The sequence below is a fragment of the Enhydra lutris genome, unplaced genomic scaffold, assembly GCF_002288905.1.
Source record: "Enhydra lutris kenyoni isolate GAN:26980312 unplaced genomic scaffold, ASM228890v2 scaffoldscaffold8, whole genome shotgun sequence".
NCBI classification, from domain to species: domain Eukaryota; kingdom Metazoa; phylum Chordata; class Mammalia; order Carnivora; family Mustelidae; genus Enhydra; species Enhydra lutris.
In genome coordinates this window covers 16,592,614-16,618,554 of record NW_019154092.1, presented here as the reverse complement: position 1 = coordinate 16,618,554, position 25,941 = coordinate 16,592,614, and the positions used below count along the sequence as shown (strand labels likewise).

Here is a 25,941-nt window from a genome sequence, read left to right as displayed (position 1 = left end):
CCCGGCCCAGGCCGGCCCTGCGGAGGCGACGGCATGTGTGTGTGTGTGCGCGCGCGCGCGCGCGCGCGCGCAGCGCGGGACCGATTCTCCTTCCGAGCGTCCGCGCCCCGCATGCGCAGTCTGCACCGGCGGTCTCCGTTTGTTTGAACAGGAAGGCGGACATATTAGTCCCTCACGGCCCCTATCGCCCCACCCCCCAGGCTTTCGCCGCCGCGACTCGCCCTCTCCCGGGCAGGGGACGCAGCCCTTCCCAGAAACTCCCCCATCAGCCGCCGCCGGGACCCGACTCTCGTCTTCTTCACCGCCCGCTCTCCAGTCTCGGGCACCGACCTCGCCCTGCCCCGCAGAACAGCGCGGCAGCAGCCCTAGTAGCGACGGGACAAAATGGGAGAGTGAGCCTATCCCGCGGGGACCAGCTCTTGGCAGAGTCGGATTGGTGCGTCGGGTCGCGCCAAGGAAAGCCGGGGATGCGGGGCTAGACCGCCTGTAGCGCCTCTGAGCGGAACGGGTCGGGCCCGTGGCCCAAGCGGCGGCGGCAGCTGGCACAGCTCCGCACCCGCCCTTCGCTTTCGCCTTTCCTCTTCTCCCTCCCCTGCTGCCCGGAGCAGTCTCCACCCTGCTTCTCTTTCTCTCCCACCTCCTGCCCATCTCGGGACGGGGAACCCTCCAAGGCGAAGGCGGCTGGGGCCCGCTAGGCTGAAGCACCTCGCCGGAGCGACGAGGCTGGTGGCGACGGCGCTTTCGGCTGTCGTGAGGGGCTACCGGGTGGGATGCGACTTTGGGCGTCGGAGCGGCTGTGGGTCGCCGTTGCCCCCGGCCGGGGGTCTGGTGAGCGGAGATCCCCTCAGTGAGGGGGAGGAGGGGGAACCGGGCGCACCTGGTGACCCTGAGGTTCCGGCTTCGCCGCCCCGCGGCAGCGAACCCACCGCCGGAGGAAGTTGGTTGAAATTGCTTTCCGCTGCTGGTGCTGGTACGAGGGTATTGTCACAGTAGCAGCAACATGTCGACTGGGGACAGTTTTGAGACTCGATTTGAAAAAATCGACAACCTGCTGCGGGATCCCAAATCGGAAGTGAATTCAGATTGTTTGCTGGTGAGTAGCAGTTGTCTTTTGCTTGTCTGGGGTTCTGTATTTGCCGTCCTCTTGCTTTCAGTCTAGTTATTTGCAAAAGAAAGTTTCAGGTGTGCATAATCTTGGAAAACACCAAAATCTGCTGGTTTTCCTGAACAGTCTGCTGTCTAAAATCTCATGCCATGGCCTTATTTATCTTTGGACTGGCCCTGTACTAACTTCTCTCTGAACTTTTAGCTCTGACTCAGTTCATTACTCTACAAAAGATATTTATAAACCTCTGTTGCAGGCATCACGTAAAAAGTTACCATATTTCTGCATGTATAGTTTGTTGAATGACGGTCTTAGTAGTATTAATTTTTTTGATCGGTTTGACAGTAATACTGGAAAGACTACTTTCCACCTAGAGCGATTTAGCTCCTGAGGGTTTAGTTTTTAGACTTGGCAGTGATAATGGAGAATCGATATTGAGGAAGTGATTTTTAAGCCAAAATGTCATAGGTGATTTGAGTAGTGGAGGAACTTTTTGCTGGACTGTTAAGTGTAAAGACCTAAGATAACTCGTAGGTCACCACATTATTAACTCTTTTACAGTATAGTTGATTACAAAAGTAGCGCACAGATATTTTATCGTAACTGCCTTTTTTGGTGCTGGTGGGCTTACCATTATCATTTTTAAAGCATTCTGAGGAGGTTTTTATGAAATGAAAGGCCAAATTCTTAAAGATCTTTAATTGATTACACTTCTCTGTTAATAATTAGAGTTTTTAGGTTTTATCTATTTTCCCTGATACTCATAGTTGCAAACTCTGTAAGCGAGTTTCTCCTTTTACTTTACTGAACAACTAAAAGTTGTATAATAATTCTGTTTTGTCCAAACGAAACCACATAATCTCTAAGGTTACAGGGGGTATGTATACGAATAGTTATTTACAGCCTCCTCAGAGAATTAACGTTAGATCTATACAATATATGGGATTAAGTGAACAAAACGATGCCATTAAGAGAAATCATATTTAAAAATCTCATCTTGAATCAGGAATATTAATCATTTAAAGTTAACATGCCTTTTAGTTACTGTAAATATCTGTGTATATTTTTAAATATGTACTCTTTTACCAGAAAATTTCTCCCCAAAGCTTTCAGAATTACTTTTAGCATCCTTGATGGTGAAAGGAGAGTCTTGTGGGTTGTGTATTTGAAATGTCTCACCTACATTATGCATGCTCTTCATACTGAGAAACAGGATGGTGGATGCTTAATACAATATCTCATTGAATGAGAGCAGTGGAAGGAATTAGAACACATCTTTCTACTAAGAATTTGTTTCAAGACGCCCAATTCTTTTAATGTTTACCCAGTTTCCATATATCTTTGATTCTGTTCTGCTTTTTGATCTCCTCATTCCATGAAATAGTGGTATAGGGAGGGTTTTTTTTGTTTTGTTTTGTTTTTCTTTTTGTTTTTAACTTGTTGGATAGCCTCTTGCCTTAGTTTCATTGGTGGGAACCTCAGAGATTTGTTGAAATGTGGAAGATACGAAGAAATACAAGGCATGGATTCTTTACTTGCAAGTCCAATCTATTTAGGAAAACAAGACCTAATCTTGCATTTATACACAGAAATAGAGCAGAACACCTTGCAGACTGAAAAAAATGTGTGACAGATTTCAAATAATTGGTGTAGATGATACGTGCTCTTGGTTATTGAAAGGAAGAGTGTGTTGTGAGGGCCAGAGTATGCTTTATGATAGTGGATAGGATTTATATAGAGGGCATTCAGAGGGTGAGTAGAGGATAGCATGAATAGAGGAGGTGATTGGCTGTGACATGGTTAGGGAATGAGATAAAGTTGGAAACAGACTAGGGCTAGAATGTGGAGGATTTGATTGCTGGGCTATAGGAGTTTAGGTTTTCTTCATTATGTTGTGGCTATTAAATATTTGTAAACAAGACTGTGCCAGGATCAATGAAGATGAATCTGGTAGTTATATGCAGGATGGAGTGTGTAAAAAGAGATTGGAGATAGAGTAAGATTGGGGACTTTTTAACAAATTAATAGCGCAGAAATTATTGAAGTCCCAAATTGGGGCGTTAAAATAGGAAAGGAAGAATTGGTAGAACTTGATTTTCAGGGTTGGGGAGAAGAGGGAACCAAAGTGAGAGAAAACAGACGATGCTAAAAAAACTTTGAGGCTAGGTTATAGGGAGACTGTTGAAAACAAGAAGTGTCAGGTTTGGAAATCTCTTGGGAAGAAAAGGCAACAGATAAGTTTGATTTCAGGTTGTGTTTCAAAGGATAGTGGTGGGACAACCACAGAGAAATGACGTGTAGGCTATTGGAGATAGGAAACTGAGCTCATAATTAAAGATAACAATTTGGAAATCATTTGCACAGAGGTGCAAGTTGAAGCTAATATGACGATAAACGGTTAAAGATGAAAGTTGAACAAAGAGGAAGAGTCAAGAAAGTCGGCAATCGGGGCCTTTTCAGAGTTAGGACAGCCAGGTATCTTGGAACCTAAGACTTGTGAAAGAACACTTGGAAAAATAGTCAAAAGACAGATCACCCCCCGCCCCCCCCCCCCGCCAGCCCCTTGTGGTCTTACAGTCTTGACTCTCTTTTCTGTTTGGTTCCATAACTGTTTATTGATAAGTGTTGAAATTTTGTTACTGTATTAATCTGGACTTGATAAAGATTGAATTTTTCTTTGGAGACAAATCCTTTTTTCAGTTTTATAGTGTCTAGCCTGATTTTTCTTTGCATGGTATTTTGTTTGTCATTAAGTATTCATTCATTCTACCATTCAGAATGACCTATCAGATACCTTTTCCTTTTTTTTAGTGAGTCTGTTTTTACTCTTTCCTATCTGGACTTTGGACATCTTTTGTAGGGATGATACCACTTTTAAGTTGGTTGCCTTTCTTTATTATTTTGGCCATTGTTGATTTATTTAATTGATACTTATTGAGTATGTATTAACGTGCTATGTGCAGCATTCAATTTCTAGGGTCGTGTGTGTGTGTGTGTGTGTGTGTGTGTGTGTGTGTGTGATATCAAGAAATTGTTTGTTCTTCACTTGAGTACATCCACTCTTCAAATGAAAGTTCCCAAAACTTGGTTTCAGAAGAGTCTGCTGGCGGATCTCTCTCCCTTTTTAAAAAGTTTTTATTTTCCTTATTTTTTGAGAGACAGAGGAGAGTGTGTGAGGGGCAGAAGGAGAAAGAGAGAGAATCTCAAGTGGGCTCCTTGGTGAGCGGTTGAGATCCTAATGTTGAGTATTAGTAGTTATAAAATAATGTAGCTGGAAGAAGTCCTGGTAAGTGGCTGTCCAATCTTTTCTCATATAATTTATATGCCTGCCTGCCTCTCACCCTGCTTATTTTCTTTCTCTGTGTCTCTGACAAATAAATAAAATCTTTAAACAAAAAATCCTAAATATCTGATTAAAAAAAATCCTAATATCTGACTGCCCACCAGGCATCTGTCCTCGGATGTCATGTTACCACTTAAATTTCTCGTATACTAAAATGAGCTTTATTCCATATACTTCCTTATCATTGATACCGCTACTCTCCCTGTCACTCACCTGGAATTTTTGTTGTGAACTTTAACAAGTCTTTGCCACATGTTGGATTATTTCAACAGATTTTGGCTAGCATTCCTGATTCTAGATTATTGCTGTTTAATCCCTCTGTGTATCGTACTAGTTAAATTGATCACATTTGGGGTTATATTAGTGAAATGAAAAGACCTGAGGTCATTAAATCTTTGAACCTAAAGCTGTATGCCTGCCAGTGTTCATAATTTATGACTTAATGGGTGTTAACCAGTACCAATTGCATACCTGGTTAATTTGGATATCAGTATGTTGCAAGAATTTTTTTTAAACAAATTATTCCATTCATTCATTCAGTGGATCTTTGTGTAGGCTTTAAACTTGGATTCAAATGTAGTCTCTGCCATGTACTTGCTAGATGATTTTAGGTGAGTTACTTTAACCTGTCAGAGTTTATTTCCTCTTAGGGAAAGTGAGGGGATAATACTACTAGATTGTTGTAAGGATAAAATAATATAGACAAAGCAGTTATCACAGCATATGGCATTTAGTATAAAATAATATAGACAAAGCAGTTATCACAGCATATGGCATTTAGTAAGCATTTGTTAATTGGTAATTACTATCTTTGTCATATTTATAGTATTCCTATTTATGCTAGTCACTGTTTAGGTTGGAAGTTGATCTTTATTTTCTTCTGTGAGTGCAGAATAATACTGGCACCTCAAGTCATGCCCATAAATTAATAATCCAGCTGTATTTTACTGAACTGTTCAAACCAGTTGTAACTAAAAACGGAGACATTTAGTTGGGATTGAGTAGAATGGGGAGGGACTTTTGGAGACGGTTTAGTCATGATTTATAACATACATACTTTGTGCCAGGGGTTTATAAGAGAGGCAGTTGGGAGCTGGTTTGCAGATATTTAGTTGTTATCTTGTCCTCTTTCTGTGTGTATCTTTTGTACTTTACAGTATGCATTCTGTAAATAGGCCCTGCTGCACTACAAGTAGTACCCTGTGGGTGTATAGAGAGGTGGCTCAGAGTAACAGCGAGACATGAATTGGACCATTCATTAATCTCTTGAGTCAGAAATGTTTTTAATTCAGAAGAAGGAACCACATAAAAAAATTTGTAATGAACAAAGAGTAAATTCTCAATTTTAGATTAGTTTTTGCACAACTTTACAGTTTAGTTTTATAATTGTAAGTTTTGCTATGTGTACATACGGTAAAAATGAGATTCTGTTTTCATATATGGCTGAAAACTCCACATGTCAGAAGATGTACATATGGAGTTCTGTTGCTGAAGTAGTCAGTTGGCTCTACTTCCCCATTCCCATCCTCACTAAAAAAGAGGTATATCCATTTAGTTTAAGTACAGAGCATAGCTGATGGGTGCCACACTTGTGTGCACAAGATAAATGGTGGTGCATTTCACAATGGAAAATATTTTTTGAAATATGCCATTTGCATGGTATACTAAAAAAAAAAAAAAAGACAACAAAAAAACTTCTGGCTTGAAAATTGAGAGCATTGGCATAAACTTGTTTTGCTGTTAATTTCTCTCTGTGACCAAGAGAGGGCTTCAGTTTCCCCCTTTGTAGAATGAAGGGTTGGGCCATATAGTTGCTGATGTCCATTGTGTCTCTAAAAATTCTGAGTCTTTGTTTATTATACTTCTGTAAAAACTTAAAAAGTTGTGTCATTGATTCATTACTTAATAGAATTTAAAAGTTAAGTGGTGTTGGGGTAGAAATATAAAAATAGGAACTATCTTTGGTAATCGCTATTTTTAGAACTAGTTCTATATAGCCTTGCAAGATCATCTTAAACTAATTGTTAATTGTTATATTTGGCACTTTTTTATTTTTGCATTTGTGACTTGTGTCCATAACACTTTTTCAACAGAGAAGGTAGTAATTGAGTTACTTATTTGCATATCCATTACAATGTATACACGTAGTTTACTTCTCTAATACACCTGGCCTGCCTGTTGGAGATTGTGAAATTTAGGAGTACATTTTCGTTGCAGTTTCTAAACAGTGAGACATAGATGTTCAAATTTGAACATCCAAAATTGATATCTCAGAGGGTGAGAGGTTGTCTTAAACTTGTGTCTTCTTTTAAAAGGTATGCTAACCTGTGCCGCCTCTTTATTCCTCGTTTTTTTTATTTTACTGTTTTATTCCCATACTTTATAGAGTTTATTCCATACTCCTGTATTGACTTTCGGAAAGGAATTGAAAGTTTATCTCAGAGGAACTAATTTTGAAATAGTGGACCTCATTTAACTCTTCCTTTTTCTCTTTGCTGTTATTCATTCATTCATTCATTCATTACAAATGTTTATCTGGTGTGTATTGGGTACTGGGCACTCTGATAGGCCCTGGAGACACTATGTGAGTACAAACAAACATGGTTCTTGGTTTTATAGAATTGGTAGTCTCAGGAAAAGGGTAAATTTTGAGCAGACAGGAGTGGGGTAAGGCTTAAAGGGGAGGTAAAGATATGATCATGCCTTTCCTTTAAGGTTTGGGATGTATTTAAAGACTTGTGGTAAAGTAGTCTAAGTGTATAATTTTCAGCTATGTGGCTGTAGATGCTCTGTATCAGATTCACTTGAGGACTTGTTAAGAATGGAATCTGGACCCATGCCCAGACAAATAAAATCAGAATTTTTTGGGATGAGTCCTAGGATTCTTTGGGATGAGTTGTGGATTCTTAGACATACTCAAGTTTGAAAATTATAGGAAAGAATATTTTTGTTTTGTTTGATAATTTTGTAAATGAAAAATTTCAAACATACATAGAAGTAGGGAAAATAGTATCATGAACTCCCATTACCCAGATTCTGAAATTTTCAAGATTTTATTAAACTTGCTTCATTTATCACCCTTTTTCTTACCAAAATATTTTAAAGTAAATTCCAGATATTATCATTTCACCCCTACATACATCAGTAAGTATCTCTAAAAAAGAACAGAAAACATTTTCTTCATTATCACCATGGCCATTATCATGTCTAACAAAATTAAAGTTGCTTTTTAAAAATCTGGATCCAAAGTCTACATCTTCCTTTTGTTTGTGAGGTCTTTTAAGTCCCTTTTTAGTATAGTGCAGTCTTCTCCCTGTATCTTATCTACCCTCACATTGTCTTGTTGAAAAAACTAGGTTGTTGGTTCTATACAGTGTGTCACATCCTGGATTTTTGTTGTTGTTGTTTCCTGGTGAAGTCATTTAATTTACTCCTGTATCTTCCATATTTCTTATAATTGTTAGTTAAATCTAAAAGCTTGATTTAATTACTTCAGATTTTTAGTCATAGATTGTGTTTTCTTACCTCACATCAGGAAGCCTATAATACCTGGCTAGCCCACCCTCAGTGATGTTAAGGTTGATCAGTGCATTTGGGTGGTAATTGCCTGTAATCATTTGCTTTGTAAAATCCTTCTTCATCCTTTCATCCATCCACTTATAATCTTCATTGAATCAATCATTTCATTAGGGATAGCAAAATAATGACTTCCTAATTCTATCATTCCTTTTACATTTATTAACTATAATTCTTCTATTAAGAGAACTTAAGAATTTAAGAACTTTCACTCAGTCTGTAGGGCTGTTTGCTTACCATGAAATACAACTTATAAAATACAGGATGAATGTTTCAGTTTTTCTCCTTTACTGCCACTTTTCCAAGTAAGGTAATTTGGAGCCTTAGTGTGATAGATGTGGCACAAACGGGTATTTGAGAGAACTTTTAAGGAAGGGACTATTTACAAAGATATAGACAATATTTAAGGAAATCAGTACAATCCCATCTAATTTGTATATGACTGTAATAATCTTTGATAGAGCTTCCTTGTTTTGTTTTGTTTTGTTTTGTTTTAAATAAAAGATGCCCAGGCTCATTTTGTACATTTCTTGCCCGAGACTTGGAAGCCAGCCATTCCTTTCCTTTTATTTTATTTATTTTTTTTTTTTACTTTTTTTTTTTAAAGATTTTATTTATTTATTTGACAGACAGAGATCACAAGTAGGCAGAGAGGCAAGCAGAGAGAGAGAGAGGAGGAAGCAGGCTCCCCGCTGAGCAGAGAGCCCGTCGCGGGGCTCGATCCCAGGCCCCTGGGATCATGACCTGAACCGAAGGCAGAGGCTTCAACCCACTGAGCCACCCAGGCGCCCCCCCATTCCTTTCCTTTTAGTGGGGAATGATAGTCTGAGACCACAATATGAATTCTAGGGATATTCATTGTTGCTGAGTTGAAATTGCTACTTGTTCTTGTTTAATGAATAGAACAATGAGTTTTTATTTTTGGGAAGAAGAAAAAATGCACTGATAATTCCAATTTCAGTTTATCATCACTTTGAGTTTATATTTCTTTTGCATGAAAAATCTTAGTTCTAACAACACTCAGAGATTACACTTTCGATTTCTAAGAACGTGGGTATGATATAGTTAAAGAAAAACTGAGCTGATTGTAATGGGGTTGGGGGATCTGAAGCCTTGAATATACTCATCTGATTGACTCTGTAAATTGTAAATTGAGAAATTATATGGCCTTATACAGATAATATCCACTTTCTGAACTTTAGTTTTCTTTAGAAATATAATACAAAGTTCACTAATTGAAACCATCTCCAGAGTAATTTGTCTTTGGATACAAATTTACGTTTCCAACCTTATCAAGAAATTCTGTTTTAGTTATACATCACCTATTCTGTCATTGATTGCTTAAATTTTACTACTTCAGCAGTAGGACAAAGAAAATGTTTCTCTGATTTTTATCATCCACTCTAAAAGTGTTTACTCGTATCAGCCTAATTTTATTTCCTTTGCTTATTTCTAGTGATCTGTAATCATAGAGGCAGTATAGTATAGTGGTTACGAACATGCTGTGGAGTATGACTGTCTCATTTTGAACCTTACCCAGGTCAGCTATTTATAAGCCTCGTGGCTTTTTTTTTTTTAAATTGAGCACAGTTGACGCACAATGTTACATTAGTTTCAGGTGTACAACTTAGTGATTATTGGGTAAAGTTCTTAGTTTTGTTTTGTTTTGTTTTGTTTTTTTAAGACTCAAATACATCATCCTCAAATAAGATTAATCATAGACTTTTACAGGGCTGTTAGGAGTATTAACTGCGATAATGCATGTAACGTGCTTTGCATAGTTCCCAGCATTTAGTGGATGTTAGCTATCATTATCATCCTCATTGTCATCATTATATATCTTTGTAATTTGTCCTGGGAAAAAGGACTTTTGTGCTGACCAAGTGTGTTATTATCCACCTCCCCACACCATAGGCCAGCTTTTTATTTAGTTGTGTGATCTTGGGCAAGTTATCTAACTTCTTTGACCCTGAATATATTTAATCTGCCAAATGAGAATCATGATAATATTTACTTCATAGGTTTTAATTATGAGGATAAATGAAATAATTTATATTCAGGTGCCATAGTTTCATCCAGATAGTAATAGTTACTATTTTCTTTACCTTTATATTACAGATTTGATAAAGGTTCCTCTGTATTTAGCAATATTGCTTAAAAACTTGGAAAAAGAGTAGAATGGGATTCTTCTTTTGAAATGTGTTTTTAAACTCTTTTCTTTGTTTTCTGTTATTGCTGCCCTTCCCAAGTCCAAATTTTTAACCCAACATTCTTGAATTAGTGGGACATCCTAGCAGTTTGCCAATATAATCCATACTGTGTATTTCTTTTTCTTAACTTTAGTGCTTTTTGTCATGTGGTCTTACCTATTTACTTAGCCTTACTTCCTGTTACTCTCCAAGGTAGATTGGTCCAGGTGGTTTTTTCAGTTTCTACATCATGTTGCCTGCTTTTCCTTACCTTTGCTCTCACAGTTCCAGGCCTTATTTTTTTTTTTTTCTCTCTTTCTGAGTTTTCTTCTGTATTTGCCTCACCAATTTCCTTTTTCATCTGTATATTCTTTTTTTTTTTAATATTTTTTAAAAAAGATTTTATTTATTTATTTGAGAGAGAGGGAGTGAGAGAGAGCATGAGCAAGGAGAAGGTCAGAGGGAGAAGCAGACTCCCTGTGGAGCTGGGAGCCCGATATGGGACTCTTTCCTGGGACTCCGGGATCATGACCTGAGCCAAAGGCAGTCCAACCAACTGAGCCACCCAGGTGTCCCTCATCTGTATATTCTTAAGTCACAACTGTGTTATACTTTTATTTACTTTTTTGAACTCCTATAATATTTGTAATTGTCTTCTGTAATTCAGAACTTATCACTGCTATCTTATATGAGTCTGTCTTGAGTGTTGTTCTTACCTCTCTAATGAGAATTCCTTGAGGGCTTATTACAGTTTTGGACATTATTGTTCAAAAATACTTGTCAGTTGTTGTGAATGATTATCACCTCACCCTATACCCCTGTTCTTTCCCTCCAAATTAGTTCGGATTCTTGACAGTTATACATGATAGAACTCAACTTGAATTTTCCTAGGCAAAAAGAATTTATCAATTCAGGGAAACCTGATCTCAGATTCAGTTGAGTTTCAGTAAGAACTAGAGCTTGGCCTCCAATGCAAACAAGGCTCTCTCCCTTTATTTTCTTATTCTTTCTTTTCTTTTTTTTATTATGTTATGTTAGTCACCATACAGTACATCATTCGTTTTTGATATATTTGTGTTACTCTCTCTCATTGTAGAGTGGTTTTAGTCACTTCTGGAAAATATGGCTGCTCAGAGCAGTGGAGCTTTTGTATCTAATAGCTTCAGCCACTGATTTTCAAGTCTTTGAGTCTCAAATTCAGGGAGCTCTGGTGCAAAAGAGTCATTGGTTTGGCTTGGGTCAGGGGCCCATCCTTAATCACTTGTAATCAGGAGGGCAGGATCACTTGAAAACTATGAGAATGGGGAGGCAGTTTCCGGGAAAACAAGGGCAGCGGGACAGGGCAAGCAGTAAGAGATGTTCATTATTCCACCCCTTCTTCCTTTCTTCTTTTCTTTGACCTTGGATAAATCACTTAAACTTTTACAGCAGCTCTTTCTTCAAACTATAAAATGGAGTTCAAAATAATTTACTTAATAAGGTAGTGATGAGCATTAAATGTGATGATCTGTAACACAGAGTTTGAAATCTCACAAAAACAATACTGTAAGCTGATGATAAATGGCTTCCCCTTGGTTCCTTTTGATCTCATGCCCTGTGCTCATTTGGCCTGGCCCCAAAGTTTTTTTGTCTGTAGGTGGGTGTCTTGCCACTCCAGGTTGCTAATTGGCTCTTTTGGTATACCCATATTTAGGTGCATCCCACAAAGCTTCTACTATCTTCCTAGTAGAAGGAGGAAGAAGTTATTAACCTCATGTAGGTTTTCTTGGATAGTTTTAGAATAAATTATTTATTATAACTAAATGAATTGTAATTATAATCTAAGTAAAAGCAGCTTATTTTGTAATTGTAGCATTCAAGCTCAGTCCCTGCCTCTTTCTTCCTTATAATAGTTGGGGAATAGCCATTAGATTTAGTGAAGTGAAGGCTAATGTCCTGTAAAGGTTTGTATTCCTTTGGGGCACCTGGGTGGCTCAGTGGGTTAAGCCTCTGCCTTTGGCTCAGGTCACTATCTCAGGGTCCTGGGATCGACCCTTGAATCAGGCTCTCTGCTCAGCCGGGAGTCTGCTTCCCTCTCTCTCTCTCTCTCTCTCTCTCTGCTTGCCTCCCTGTCTACTTGTAATCTCTATCAAATAAATAAATAAAATCTTAAAAAAAAAAAAAAGATTTGTATTCCTTTTTACCTGTATTAACTAGGAATCTTTAGGTTGTAAAGGACTAAAAACCCAAACCAAATTAGCTTAAGCAATAAAGAACATTTATTGTATCTGAATACTTTATAGGTAGATTCTAGCTTTGGGAATGTCTTTTTTTTTTTCAGGGCTTTAAATGATGTGGTTGGGTGCTGGTTTTCCAGATCTGCTTCTTTAGTATTGTCTTTCTTCTCAGATAACTAACTGTGATTGTAGGATGATTGCCAGTTTAGCTTCCAACTTGACTTGTTCAGGTACAGTGGAAAGAAAAAGCCTTTTCTTCTAACCTTCAAATGAAGACTCTAACTGATTTGGCCAGCTCAGGTCATGTGCCCATAGTCGAACCAATCACGGTAGTTAGAATATGCTTTACTAATAAGCTTATGCCTTCATCTTGTACTCCACTCTCAATACTGAGGGTGAGACGGCTTGTACCAAGATATATTAGAGTTGCGTGATGCAGGGGTAGAAATTGGAGTTCAGTTACCACAAGAAAGGGAAATGACATGCTGAGCAGTTCCAAGCAACAAGTATCTACTACATTAGGTAGAGACTCCTCATCAAGAGAATCCCAGGTAATGGTAGTTTATTCTTTATATTTTTTGGAAATGAACTTTTTTTACTGAATTACTAAGTTACCTGACACTAGAATTAGAATAAGTATTGTCAGCTAGTTGCCAAAGACTGCCAACTCAAGACTATAGCTGGGATAACATCTGATCCTTTAATGGAGGAATGCCTGTATGGTGCTTTTCCTTTTTTTTCTTTATTTTTTTCTTTTTTTCCTTAAAGATTTTATTTGTCAGAGAGAGAGCAAGAGAGTGAGCACAAGCAGGGAGAACAGCAGGCAGAGGCAGAAGTAGGCTCCTTCCTAAGCAAGGTGCCTGCTGTCAGATCTTGTGAGACTCGATCCCAGGACCCTGGGATCATGATCTGAGCCAAAGGCAGACACTTGACCAACTGAGCCATCCCAGCATCCTGGTGCTTTTCCTGTAATGATAAATCTTTGGGTAACACATTGAAAATTTTCCAAGTGCCTGTTCATGAATCAAACACATCAAAACCAAATACAGATTCTTGTAGGCTTAACCACAGCCCTACTGTATGAGAATTGGAGTTAAGAGATACAAGTATGCTGAAATATGTATTCTCAGCAGAGCCTAAGTGATTGCATAGCCAGGTTTGGGAAGGACCGAATAATTGCCAAGTAGCTAGACATTATGCCTCCTCCATATATCTCATTTTGGAATCTGCTGTGAGGAAAACAAAATAAAGTAGGATTAGGTGGAAAAACTTAACCTCTAATTTAAGAAATTCTTCTTTTCTTTTTCTTTCTTTCTTTCTCCCTCCCTCCCTCCCTCTCTTCCTTCCTTCCTTCCTTCCTTTCTCCCTCCCTCCATCCCTCCTTCCCTTCCTTTCTTCCTCTCTTTCTTTCTTTCTTTCTTTCTCTTCCTTAAAGATTTTGAGAGAAAGAGAAAGCGTGACCAGAGGGAGAAGCAGACTCCCCACCGTTCAGAGAGCTCAACCCTGGGCTCAATCCAGGATCCTGAGATCATGACCTGGGCTGAAGGCAGACACTTAACTGACTGAGCCACCCAGGTGCCCCTGTTTTCTCTTTTTTAAAGTAAAGTTTAAGGAAAAACAGGTTATGTGATAGCATTTTCTGAGAAAGCTGGTTTTGTTTTATTTTGTTTGAGCTGATTTTTGGGGTGTGGGGAGGAGAGTCAAATTTGATAAAGAATCAAATCATTATTGTACTCCCCAGTACCTTGTTCCTTTGGCTGCCAAAAGGAAAGGTCCTGCTATTTTCTTAGGAACTTATGAAGAAATTGTTTAGATGTGCAGAGGCTATAAAAGAATAGTTTACCATATAAAATACAGAATTTTTCTTTTTTACAAATTCAAAAGAGATTGTAAATTTACTGTTCTTATGAGATTAAAAATTTTTTTTCCTAAATGAAAACACGTTTTGATTTGTGAAAACAAATTTGATTTGATTACTTTTGATTTGATTTGATTACTATTTGATTACTTAAATAGCTCTTGGGCTTCAGAGCTATTGAATTTTGAGACATGGATGCTCAGCATGTTAGCTCTGTGAGACCTGGTACCTGATTGTCTTGTTCATTGATGTGTCACTCTTTCTTGGAAGAGTACCTGGCATATTTTAAGTTTTCAATAAATATTTATTGTTGAATTACTAGAAAATGTTTCTGTGACAAAAGTCACGACTGACTGACATGATGTTAAGAGATACGGTATAATTGGTAATTTATTTAAATCTAAACTATGTCTGTTCTGGGGGATAACATTTAAAAAAAATTATAAGTGGTCTGTATAAGATATAGGTGTGTTTTTCCCCTTGATATATGAATTTTGGATGAGGGACCAAAAGCCTGTAATAACTATTTTTATAAGACTTTACAAATTCATAATTTAATGTTTACAGCAATCTCATGTGCTGGGTGAGGCATATATTATTGTCACTATGTAAATGAAATTAAACCTTAGAAAAGGTAAATGAATTTGCTTAACAGCATATAGCCACTAAGTGGCAGACTTTCTGATACTTAGTCTATAGTATAGTGGAAACACCAGGATTGTAGATACTGTGCTGCAGAGAGAAGTGTTTCCATAGTCTTAAGAGGGTGCTTTGTACACAAAATACACTAAATGAAAAATATTTAAACTGACCGAAAAGTATGGGGATTGGTAAATAATGAAGTGGGGCAAATGAGACATGAAGTAGTAGGAGAAAGATCTTAATGTATTAACTGGGTTGAATGGTAAAGTAAGTCCTATAATATTTTATCTTAGAAGCAGTGATCTGGAACTTGACAGAATGAGGGGTGGGAGCCATTTCTTTGATAGAAGCTGCAGTGGATTGCAAGATTCAAATAGTTGCCTGCTAAAATATATCTTTGTGGAATTTGACATGTTTGGAAAGTGAGTGTTGGTAGGCAGTCTAAGCTATAAAATATTGGTGAGCTGAAGTAGAATAAAATGCGTAGTAACAAAACAGCATTGTGCACATGATTAACAGTAGACAATAGTAATGTTTTCCTGTATTGGTATGAAATAACATTTGGGATGACTTTGGGAAAATGTTAAAAAGGTTAATATCCTTGTATTTGGATTACTGTCCTGAAGAAGAACTGAACATTGTTCAGGGGCTGGGGATAAAATAGGGGAGGTATGAGAGAATATTTAGGGTGATGCAAGTGTTCTCTATCTTGATTGTGATGATGGTGGTGGCAGTTATAGAACTGTGTTTGTCAAGATTCATAGAACTGTAAACCTGAAAAGGATGAATTTTACTTTACATACATTATACCTCAATAAAACTGACTTTTAAAAAAGGAAAACAAAAATTAATTGGTGAAGGGATTAACCCATGTCAGAACCGAGCGTTTACTTGGTACTTTCAGTAATATGGCCTTTGAATATGAAGGATGTGTCTTTGTGTGGCTTTACTTATATGTATATATGTGTTATTGGGGAAGAACCTCTGCTAACTGGATTTTGAAGTATGATGGCTAGAAAACAACTAGTAATATTTGTGGCCAGTGATAAAATTAGAGCTTTTAGGTGAAAATTAGAATTTTGGAAAAGTTGTATCTGCCACCCTGACCTTGACAGCTTCCCAGTGCCTAAAGACTTCTTTGTGAGGTTGGTGATGACTTTAACAAATGTGATTTTTCAATATTGTATGATGAAATGTGTCAATATTTGGAAGAGCTCATAATTCAATGAGCCAATATATTCTAAATGACCGATATGTGATGTTGTAAAATCATTCATAAGAAAAGATCTACTCAAAGTGCAAGATAGACCAGTACATTTTAATATTGCAAAGAGAGTCCAAAAGATCCCATATTGAAACTAACCTTTAAGAAATACTACTTCTCGGAAAAAATGAAAAAAGTTGGGATCAGGTGGGAGACAAACTATAAGAGACTCTTAATCTCACAAAACAAACTGAGGTAGGGTAGCGGCTGGGTTCTGGACATTGGGGAGGGTGTGTGCTATGGTGAGTGCTGTGAAATATATAAGCCTGATGATTCAGATACCTGTACCCCTGAGGCAAATAATACATTATATGTTAATAAAAATAATTTTTTAAAATGGGGAAAAAAAGAAATACCACTTCTCAAATTTTGTGTTGTAGCAAAGAATTTCCACAATTATCTGAAAATGCTATTAAAATACTCTTAGGGAGTCTGGCTGGCTCAGTTGGTAGAGCGTGACTCTTGATGTCAAGATTGTGAGTTTGAGTCCCATGTTGGGTGTGGAGATTTTTTTTTTTTTTAAAGATATTTATTTATTTGTCAGAGAGAGAGTGAGAGCATGCAAGCAGGGGGACAGCAGGCAGAGGGAGATGCAGGCTCCCCAATGAGCAGGGAGCCCGATGCAGGACTCGATCCCAGGATTCTGGGATCATGACCTGAGCCGAAAGCAGATGCCCAAACTACTGAGCCACCCAGGCGTCCCTGGATGTGGAGATTACTTAAAAATAAAATCTTTAAAAAAAATACTCTTTTCCAGCTTAATAGCTACATGAAATCAGATTTTCATACTTCAACCAAAACAATGTATTGCAACAGATTAAATGCAGAAGTAGATGAGAACTGTCTTCTAGTAAGCCAGACAAAAGGGATTTGTAAAAATGTAAAACAATGCTATTTTTCTTATCAATTAAAAGTTTTCACAAAAATATTTATACTAACATGTAATGGATTTATTTTAAAAAATCCATTCTGATGATCTTTTAATGCATGTTAAGTGTGTTAAGAATATTGATATTTAATGTAATTATTAATGCGTTGGGACTTAAGTCATTCATTTTATAATTTGTTTTGTGCTTCTTCCCTTTGTGTCTGTTCTTGTTTTCTCCTTGCTTTCTATTGGGTTATTTATACACTTTTTAGTATTCCATTTTATCTTTTGTGTTTTTGATTCTATCTTTTGTGTAGTTTTTTTAGTGGCTGCTTTTCTGGGGATTTGAATATATGTACTTAACTTTTCACCGTCTACGTGGAATCAGTATCCAACCACTTCATGTGTAATATAAAAACCTTACCCACTACATAGGCCCCTTTATCCTTTATTGCAGTTGTCTTATGCTATTGCAGCTCTAAACATTGAAAACTCCAACAGAAAATGTTATAATTTTTGCTTTCAAAAAACAGTTTAAATAGCTCAATAGGAGAAAAACAGATACCTATCATTTCTGTTGCTCTTCTTTCTTTGCTCATGTTCCGAGTTTCCTTCTATCATTTCCCTTCTGCCTAAATAATTTCCTTACGGACTTTGTTTTCCTCCATGTGTAGCTTTTTTACAGCAGGCAGGTCAGCTGACTATGAATTCTCTTATTTTTCTTCCTGTCCAAATTTTATTTCATTCTTACAGGAGTTTTTCAGTGGCTGTAGAATTCTGGGTTGACAGTTCTTTCAACACTTTAAAAATGGTGTTCCACTTTTTTTGTTGTTACTGGAGTTTTCACATAGCTTTTGGTGTTAAATCTAGTCATCCAGCTCATTCTTCTTCTGTAAGTAATGAGCCATTTTCCTCTGCCTGCTCTCGAGGTGTTTTCTTTGTCTTTAGTTTTCAGCAGTTTGATTATAATGTGTCTGGAAGTGGATTCATTTGGATTTATACTGTTGTGGTTTGTTGACGTTCTTGAATTTGTAGGTTTATGTCTTTCTGACAATATGGGAAGTTTTCAACATTTGTTTCCTCAAATATTTTTCCTGCACCATGCTTTCTTCTGTTCTTTTAGGACTCTGATGACATAAATGTTCCCCGTTTTGGTGTCATCACCCAGGTTCTAAAGGCTCTGTTCATTTAAAAAAATTCTTTTTTTTTTTTTTTTTTAAAGATTTTATTTATTTATTTGACAGAGAGAGATCACAAGTAGACAGAGAGGCAGGCAGAGAGAGAGGGAAGCGGGCTCCCTGCTGAGCAGAGAGCCCGATGCGGGACTCGATCCCAGGACCCCGAGATCACGACCTGAGCCGAAGGCAGCGGCCCAACCCACTGAGCCACTCAGGTGCCCTAAAAAATTTCTTTTTCTCGTTGTCGTGGTTAATGTATCTTCAAGTATAGGGAGTCATCTCCATGTTGCTATCAAGTTTTCAGATGTGGTTTTTTTTTTTTTGGTTATTACATTTTTCCAATCTAAAGTTTCCATTTAGTTCTTTTTCTTTTCTTTTTTTTTTTTTTAAGATTTTATTCGTTTATTTGAAAGAGAGAGCGTGTGCACACAAGTGCTGGGAGGGTGAGAGGGAGAAACAGACTCCCAGTTGAACAGGGAGCCTGATGTGGGGCTCAATCCTGGGAATCTGGGATTATGACCTAAGCCAAAGGAGGCTACTTAATCAACCGAGCCACCCAGGTACCCTCCATTTAGTTCTTTATTGACTATACTATCTTCATTAATTCTAATAGTGTTTGCCCTTATTTTTTGGAGTGTTTTAATAATAGCTGCTCTGAAAATCATTGTGAGATCATTTTAACCTGTGTGTTATTTTGGCATTGGCGCCTGTTGTTTGTATTTTTTTTAACTTTTTGTCTTGAAATAATTACAGATTCATAGGAAGTTGCAGTGAGGTCCAGCATACTCTTCACCTAGTTTCCCACAGTGGTTACATTTTACATATCTGTAGTACAGTATCAAAACCAGGAAATTGCAACTGATTCAGTGTGCGTGTATGGTTCTGTGTCATTTTTCACATGTGTAGATTTCTATAGCCACGGCTGCAATCAAGGTACAGAACTATTCTATTACTGCAAAGATCTCCTTTACACCCTTATTATTACCCCCGCCTCCGCCACACACACATCCCTAAACCCTGGCAACTGTTAATCTGTTGTTTTAGAGATGGGGAGCCCTAGTTTTATTCTTTGACAAATGTTATTAGATGAAATCATAAGGCATGTGACCTTTGGAGATGAGTTTTTTTCACTCATCATAATGCCCCGTCATACATTCAAGTTGCTGCATCCTTCAGTTCATTATTATTATTATTATTATTTTTTTAAAGATTTTATTTATTTATTTGACAGACAGAGATCACAAGTAGGCAGAGAGGCAGGCAGAGAGAGAGGAAGGGAAGCAGGCTCCCTGCTGAGCAGAGAGCCCGATGCGGGACTCGATCCCAGGACCCTGAGATCATGACCCGAGCCGAAGGCAGCGGCCCAACCCACTGAGCCACCCAGGCGCCCCCATTATTTTTAATAATAGTATTATTCCATGGTATGCATAACTATGGCTTGTTTTCTTATTCACCTATTGAAAATACTTTTGCCATTTCTCTTCACTGGCTTTTAGAGATAACACTGTTAATTAGCATTTATGTACAGTTTTTTGCATGGACAGTGTTTTCATTTTTCTAGGATAAATGCCCATGAGTGCAAATCCCCAGGTCATATAATACTTCCTGTGAAACAGTTTTTCAGAGTGGCCCTGCTATTTTATATAGCCACCTGCAGTGTGTGAGAGTTCCAGATGCATCCTCATCAACATTGGAATTGTAATTCTTTTTTCTTTTTTTAAATTTTTAAAATTTATTTTATTTTAATATTTTTTAAAGATTTTATTTATTTGGCATTTCACCTCTGTGGTGAAATGTCTGTTCATATTTTTTGCTCATTTTTTTTTTAAGATTTTATGTATTTATTTGAAAGAGGGAGTATGAGAAAGAGAGCATGAGCAGGTGGAGGGAGTAGAGGGAGAGGGAGAAGCGGACTCCCTGCTGAGCAGGGAGCCTGCCACGGGACTCAATCCCAGGACCCTGGGATCATGACCTGGGCTGAAGGCAGATGCTTAACTGACTGAGCCACCCAGGCACCCTCTTTTGCCTCTTTCTTTCTTTCTTTCTTTCTTTCTTTCTTTCCTTTTTAAAGATTTTATTTGTTTATTTGACAGAGATCACAAGTAGGCAGAGAGGCAGGCAGAGAGAAAGGGGGCGGGGGGTGGGATGCAGACTCCCTGCTGAGCAGAGAGCCCTATACATAGGGGCTCGATCCCAGGACCCTGAGACCATGACCTGAGCTGAAGGCAGAGGCCTAACCTACTGAGCCACCCAGGCGCCCCACTTCTGCCTGTTTCTGATCAGACTGTTTTTATTGTTGAGCTTTGAGGGTTCTTTAAGTGTTCTAGTATATGTGGTTTTCAAATATTTTTTCCCAGTATTTGACTTGTCTTTTTATCCTCTTATCTGGATCTTTTTTTTTTTTTTTTTAAAGATATTATTTATTTCAATCTCAAGTAGGTGGATAGGCAGGCAGAGAGAAAGAGAGGAGGAAGCAGGCTCCGTACTGAGCAGAGAGCCCGATGCGGGGATCGATCCCAGGACCCCGAGATCATGACCTGAGCCAAAGGCAGAGGTTTAACCCACTGAACCATCCAGGTGCCCCTATCTGGATCTTTTGCAGAGCAAAAGCTGTAAGTTTGGTTAAGTCCAATTTATCAATTTTTTTTTAATGGATCATGCTTTTTCTGTCCCGTCTCAGAAGCCTTCAGTAATTTGTGGGTCTCCAATATTTCACCATGTTTTGTTTTTTTCCCTAAAAAGTTACCTTTTAAATCAAAAAGATATATGCACTCCTATGTTCATTGCAGCATTATTTACAGTAGTCAAAATATTGAAGCAACTCAGTATCCATCAATGGATGGATGAAGAAGATGCGTGTGTGTGTGTGTGTGTGTGTGTGTATGGGGGTGTGTGTGTGTGTATTATGTATATGGTATATATAACATGTATCCATTTATGTCTATATACATACATACCAGATGGACACATACATATATATACGTGCACACACACACACACATATGTATACACATGTATTTACCATATATACCATACGTATACCCACAGTGGAATGTTATTCAGCCATAAAAAGAATGAAATCTTGCTTTTTTGCAACAACATGGATCTAGAGGGGATAATGCTGAGTGAAATAAGTTAGTCGTAGAAAGACAAATGCCATATGATTTCACTTATATGTGGAGTTTAAGGAACAGAACAAATGAGCAACAACAACAAAAAAACAAGAGACAAACCAAAAAATAGACTTTTATCTATAGAGAACAAACTGATGGTTACCAGGGAGTAGGTGGGTGGGGGATAGTGGAATAGGTGAAGGGGATTAAGAGTAGGCTTATCATGATGAGCACTGAGTAATGTATAGAATTGTTGAATCACTGTATGGTTCACCTAAGACTAATATAACATTGTATATTATTAGTATACTGGAATTAAAATAAAATGGAAAAAACCTTACTCTTTATTGTTTAAAATCAGTGATCCAGTTTGAGTTAGTTTTTGTATGAGGTATGAAATTTAGATTGAGCTTCGTTTTTATGGATATCCAGTTCTTCAGCAAGATTTGTTGAAAAGGCTCCTTTTCAAAAAAAAGAAAAAGGGTACTTTCTTCCACTGAATTGCTTTTGTACCTTGTTAAAATCATTTGGCTATACTTGTGTGAATCTATTTCTGGTCTTTCTCTTCTGTTCCATTGATCTACAGGTCTGTCCTGTGAATAGCACATTGTTTTTATTATAGCTGTATAAGTCTTAAACTTGGATGTAGTTGTTCTTCCACATTATTCTTCCTAAAAATTGTTTTAGCTTTTCTAATAAAAAGAAAAATCATAGAAAAATTTTGCCTATATCTACAAAACTTGCTGGGATTTGATAGGAATTGTTATTAACTATGTGTCATCTTGAGGAAATTAGATGTCGTAGGATAATGAATTTCCCAATCCATGTCTCTCCATTTATTTAGATCTTTTTAAATTTCTTTCATCAGTGTTTCTTGGTTTTCAACTTAAGTCCTATACATGTTTTGTTAGATTTATACTTAAATATTCCCTTTTTTATTTAAGTAAATGTAAATGGAGTTATATTTTAGTTTTGGTTTCATGTTCATTGTTAATAGATAGAAATACTATTAATTTTTGCATGTTGATCTTATGACCTTGTAGAACTTACTTATTAGTTCTAGGAGGTTTTTGTTTGTTTTTGTTTTATCTTGAGACTTTTCTGCATAGGTAATCATGTTATCTGTAAATATGGACACTTATTTTTTTCCTTTCTCATTTGTATGCCTTTTATTTCCCTTATTTGCTTTATTGAACTGGCTATGAGTTTGAGTGCTGTGTTGAATAAGAGTGGTAAGATAGGACATCCTTGTCTTGTTCTTGATTTTTGAGGGGAAACATAGTCTTTCACTATTAGGTATGATATTAGTTTTAAGGTTTTTTTGTAGATTTTTTTTTTATATAACTTGAGGAATTTACTTCTATTCCTAGTTTTCTGAGAGTTTTTCTCATCAGCAAGTATTGGATTTTCTCCAGTACATTTTCTCCATCTGTTGATACATATTTTTCTTTAGTTTTTCATGTGAATTATATTGATTTTAAAAGTTTTTTAAGTTTATAATTGACGTACATCATTGTTAGTTTGAAGTGCATAACATAATAATTCAATATTTGCCTCCATTGTGAAATGATCACAGTAAGTGTAGTCAACATTCACTACCACATGCAGAATTTTTTTTTTCTTATGATTAGAATATTTAATTAAGATTTACTCTCTGAGCGACTTTCAAATATACAATACAATATTATTAATTGTGGTTACCATGCTATATATATTATATCCCCATGACTTATTTCATAACTGGAATTTTTTTTTTTTTTTTTTTTGCCACCTTCACCCATTTTGTCCACCCCCATCTCTTGCCTCTGGCAACCACTGTTTTCTTATCTGTGGGGTCTTGTTTTTTAGATTCCACACATATGTGAGATCATATGGTATTTATCTTTCACTGAACTTATTTGACTTAACGTAAAGCCCTCAAGGTCCATCTATGTTGTCACAAATGGTAAAATTCTGTTCTTTTTTACGGCTGAATAATATTCCTCTGTGTGCGTGTATACATATACCACATTTTCCTCATCCACTCATTCATTGATGGACGCTTAGGTTGCTTCCATGTCTTGGCTGTTGTAAATAATGCTGATTGGTTTTTGAATATTGAATAATTCTTGTTTCTTTGGGATAAGCCTTTGTTGGTTATGGTGTATGATTTTATGTATTATTGAATTTTATTTGCTAATATTTTGTTAAGAACTTTTGTGTCTATATTCATAAAAGATAATTGGTCTGTATTTGTTTTCTTCATACTTTGTCTCATTTGGTATCAGGGTACTACTAGCTGCATAAAATAAGTTTGAAAGTGTTCTCTCCTTTTCTTTTTTCTGAAGGAGACTGCATAGAATTGGTGGTAATTCAGTAAACATTTGGTAGACCTCTCCAGTGAAACCACCTGGACCTGGAGATTTCTTCTTTGGTTGCTGTTACATTATTAAAATTAATGGTACTATTTAAATTATCTTATTGAGGGCGCCTGGGTGGCTCAGTGGGTTAAGCCGCTGCCTTCGGCTCAGGTCATGATCTCAAGGTCCTGGGATCGAGTTCCGCATCGGGCTCTCTGCTCCGCAGGGAGCCTGCTTCCCTTCCTCTCTCTCTGCGTGCCTCTCTGTCTACTTGTGATCTCTGTCTGTCAAATAAATAAATAAAAATCTTTAAAAAAAATTATCATATTGATATTGGGTTAGTTGTGGTAGTTTATGTTGTTTAAGGAATTGTCCATTTTCTTGAAGTCAGATTTGTATGTGGAGTTGTTCATAACATTTCCTTATTACTCTTTGTATAGCTGCAGGATCTGTATGATAGTGCCTATTGGTACTTTGTGTCTTCTTTGTCATTCTTGCTAGAGGGTTGTCAGTTGATTTATCTTGTCAAATAACTGGCTTTTTGTTTTATTGAATTTTCACTTTTGTTTTTCTATGTTCAATTTAATTGGTTTTTGTTTTTATCTTTATTGCTTCCTTTTTTATATTTGCTTTAATTTTTTTGTGCTCTTCCAGTTTTTTGAGAAAGGAGCTCAGGTGATTCAAATTCATGCTTTTCTAATGAATGAGTATTTAGTGACAGACATTTCTTTTTCAGCACTCCTTTAGCTGTGGTCCACAAATTTTGGTATGTTGTACTTTTATTTTCATTCAGTTCAATGTATATTGTTATTTCTCTTGAGACTTTCTTTTGACCATGGATTATTTAGAAACATGTTACTTAGTTTGCAAGTGCTTTGGAGTTTCCCTACTATCTTTCTATTGTTTGCTCTAGTTTGATTACATTTTGGTCAGAGAACACACTGTATGATTTTAATTCTTAAAAATTTGTTGAGGAGGGGTGTCTGGGTGGCTCATTGGTTTAAAGCCTCTGCCTTCAGCTCAGGTCATGATCCCAGGGTCCTGGGCTCTTTGCTCAGCAGGGAGCCTTCTTCCCCCTCTCTCTGCCTGCCTCTCTGCCTACTTGTGATCTCTGTCTGTCAGATAAATAAAATCTTTAAAAAAAATTTGTTGAGGATTGAGGTATGGCACAGGATTTGGCCTAACTTGGTAGGTTTTCTGTGACCACTTATAAGGAATGTGTATTTTGCCATTGTTGGATGGAATATTCTGTAAATGTCAATTAGACCCTGTCGGTTCATTGGCATTGTTGAGTTCTTGCTGATTTCCTGTCTAGTTCTAACAATTGCTGAGAGAGGAGTGTGGTAGTTTCCAATTAAAATTGTGGATTTATATATTTCTTTTCATTTCTGCCCATTTTTGCTTCACATATTTTGTAGCTCTCTTGTCTAGAACATGCTCATTTAAGTTTCCTGTGCCTTCTTGATGGAGTCACTTTTTTATCATCACATGATTTCCCATTCTGTTCCCAATAATTCTCTTTGCTCTGAAGTCTGTTTTGTTTCAGAATAATATATCAACTCCAGCTTATTTTTGATTACTGTTTGCATGGTATATTGCTTCTTACCCCTTTATTTTTAATCTACCTATATTGTTACATTTGAGGTAAGTTTCATTTCTGTAGATTGGTCATGTTTTATTTATCAGCTCTGATAATCTTTTAACTTGAATTTTGCTTCAGACTATTTACATTTAATGTAATTGTTATTTTAGGGCTTAAACATGCTGTTTTGTTTTTTAACTTCCCATTTTTTTGTTTTTCTTGCTCCCTATTCACCTACTTGAACATTTATTATTCTATTTTGCTTTATCTATAGTGCTTTTGTGTGTATATACTTCTTTGTATAGCTTTCTCATTGGTTACTCTGGGTATTAAATTAGACATTTGTAACATCACATTTGATTGGTGTTGACATTTTACTAGTTTGAGTGAAGGGTAGAAATCTTACCTAGTTTATGTTCATTTGTCCTCCTGTTCATAATCCTCTTTTTTTTTTTTTTTTTAAAGATTTTATTTATTTATTTGTCAGAGAGAGAGAGGGAGAGAGAGCAAGCACAGGCAGACAGAATGGAAGGCAGAGGCAGAGGGAGAAGCAGGCTCCCCGATGAGCAAGGAGCCCGATGTGGGACTCGATCCCAGGACGCCGGGATCATGACCTGAGCCGAAGGCAGCTGCTTAACCAACTGAGCCTGGGTGGCTCAGTTGGTTAA

At 37.2% G+C, this 25,941-nt stretch overlaps 1 protein-coding gene across 2 annotated transcripts in view; it reads left to right on the top strand.

The window, feature by feature from the left end:
* The first annotated feature begins 346 nt into the window (after positions 1-346).
* LOC111142435 (Rho associated coiled-coil containing protein kinase 1) overlaps positions 347-25,941 on the top strand; it is a 159,261-nt gene continuing 133,666 nt past the window's right edge. For both annotated transcript variants that reach the window (XM_022495564.1, XM_022495563.1), the window contains exon 1: positions 347-1,093. In XM_022495564.1, the coding sequence (XP_022351272.1) occupies positions 1,001-1,093 (93 nt within the window). In that variant the 5' untranslated portion in view covers positions 347-1,000. The remainder of the gene's footprint in view (positions 1,094-25,941) is intronic.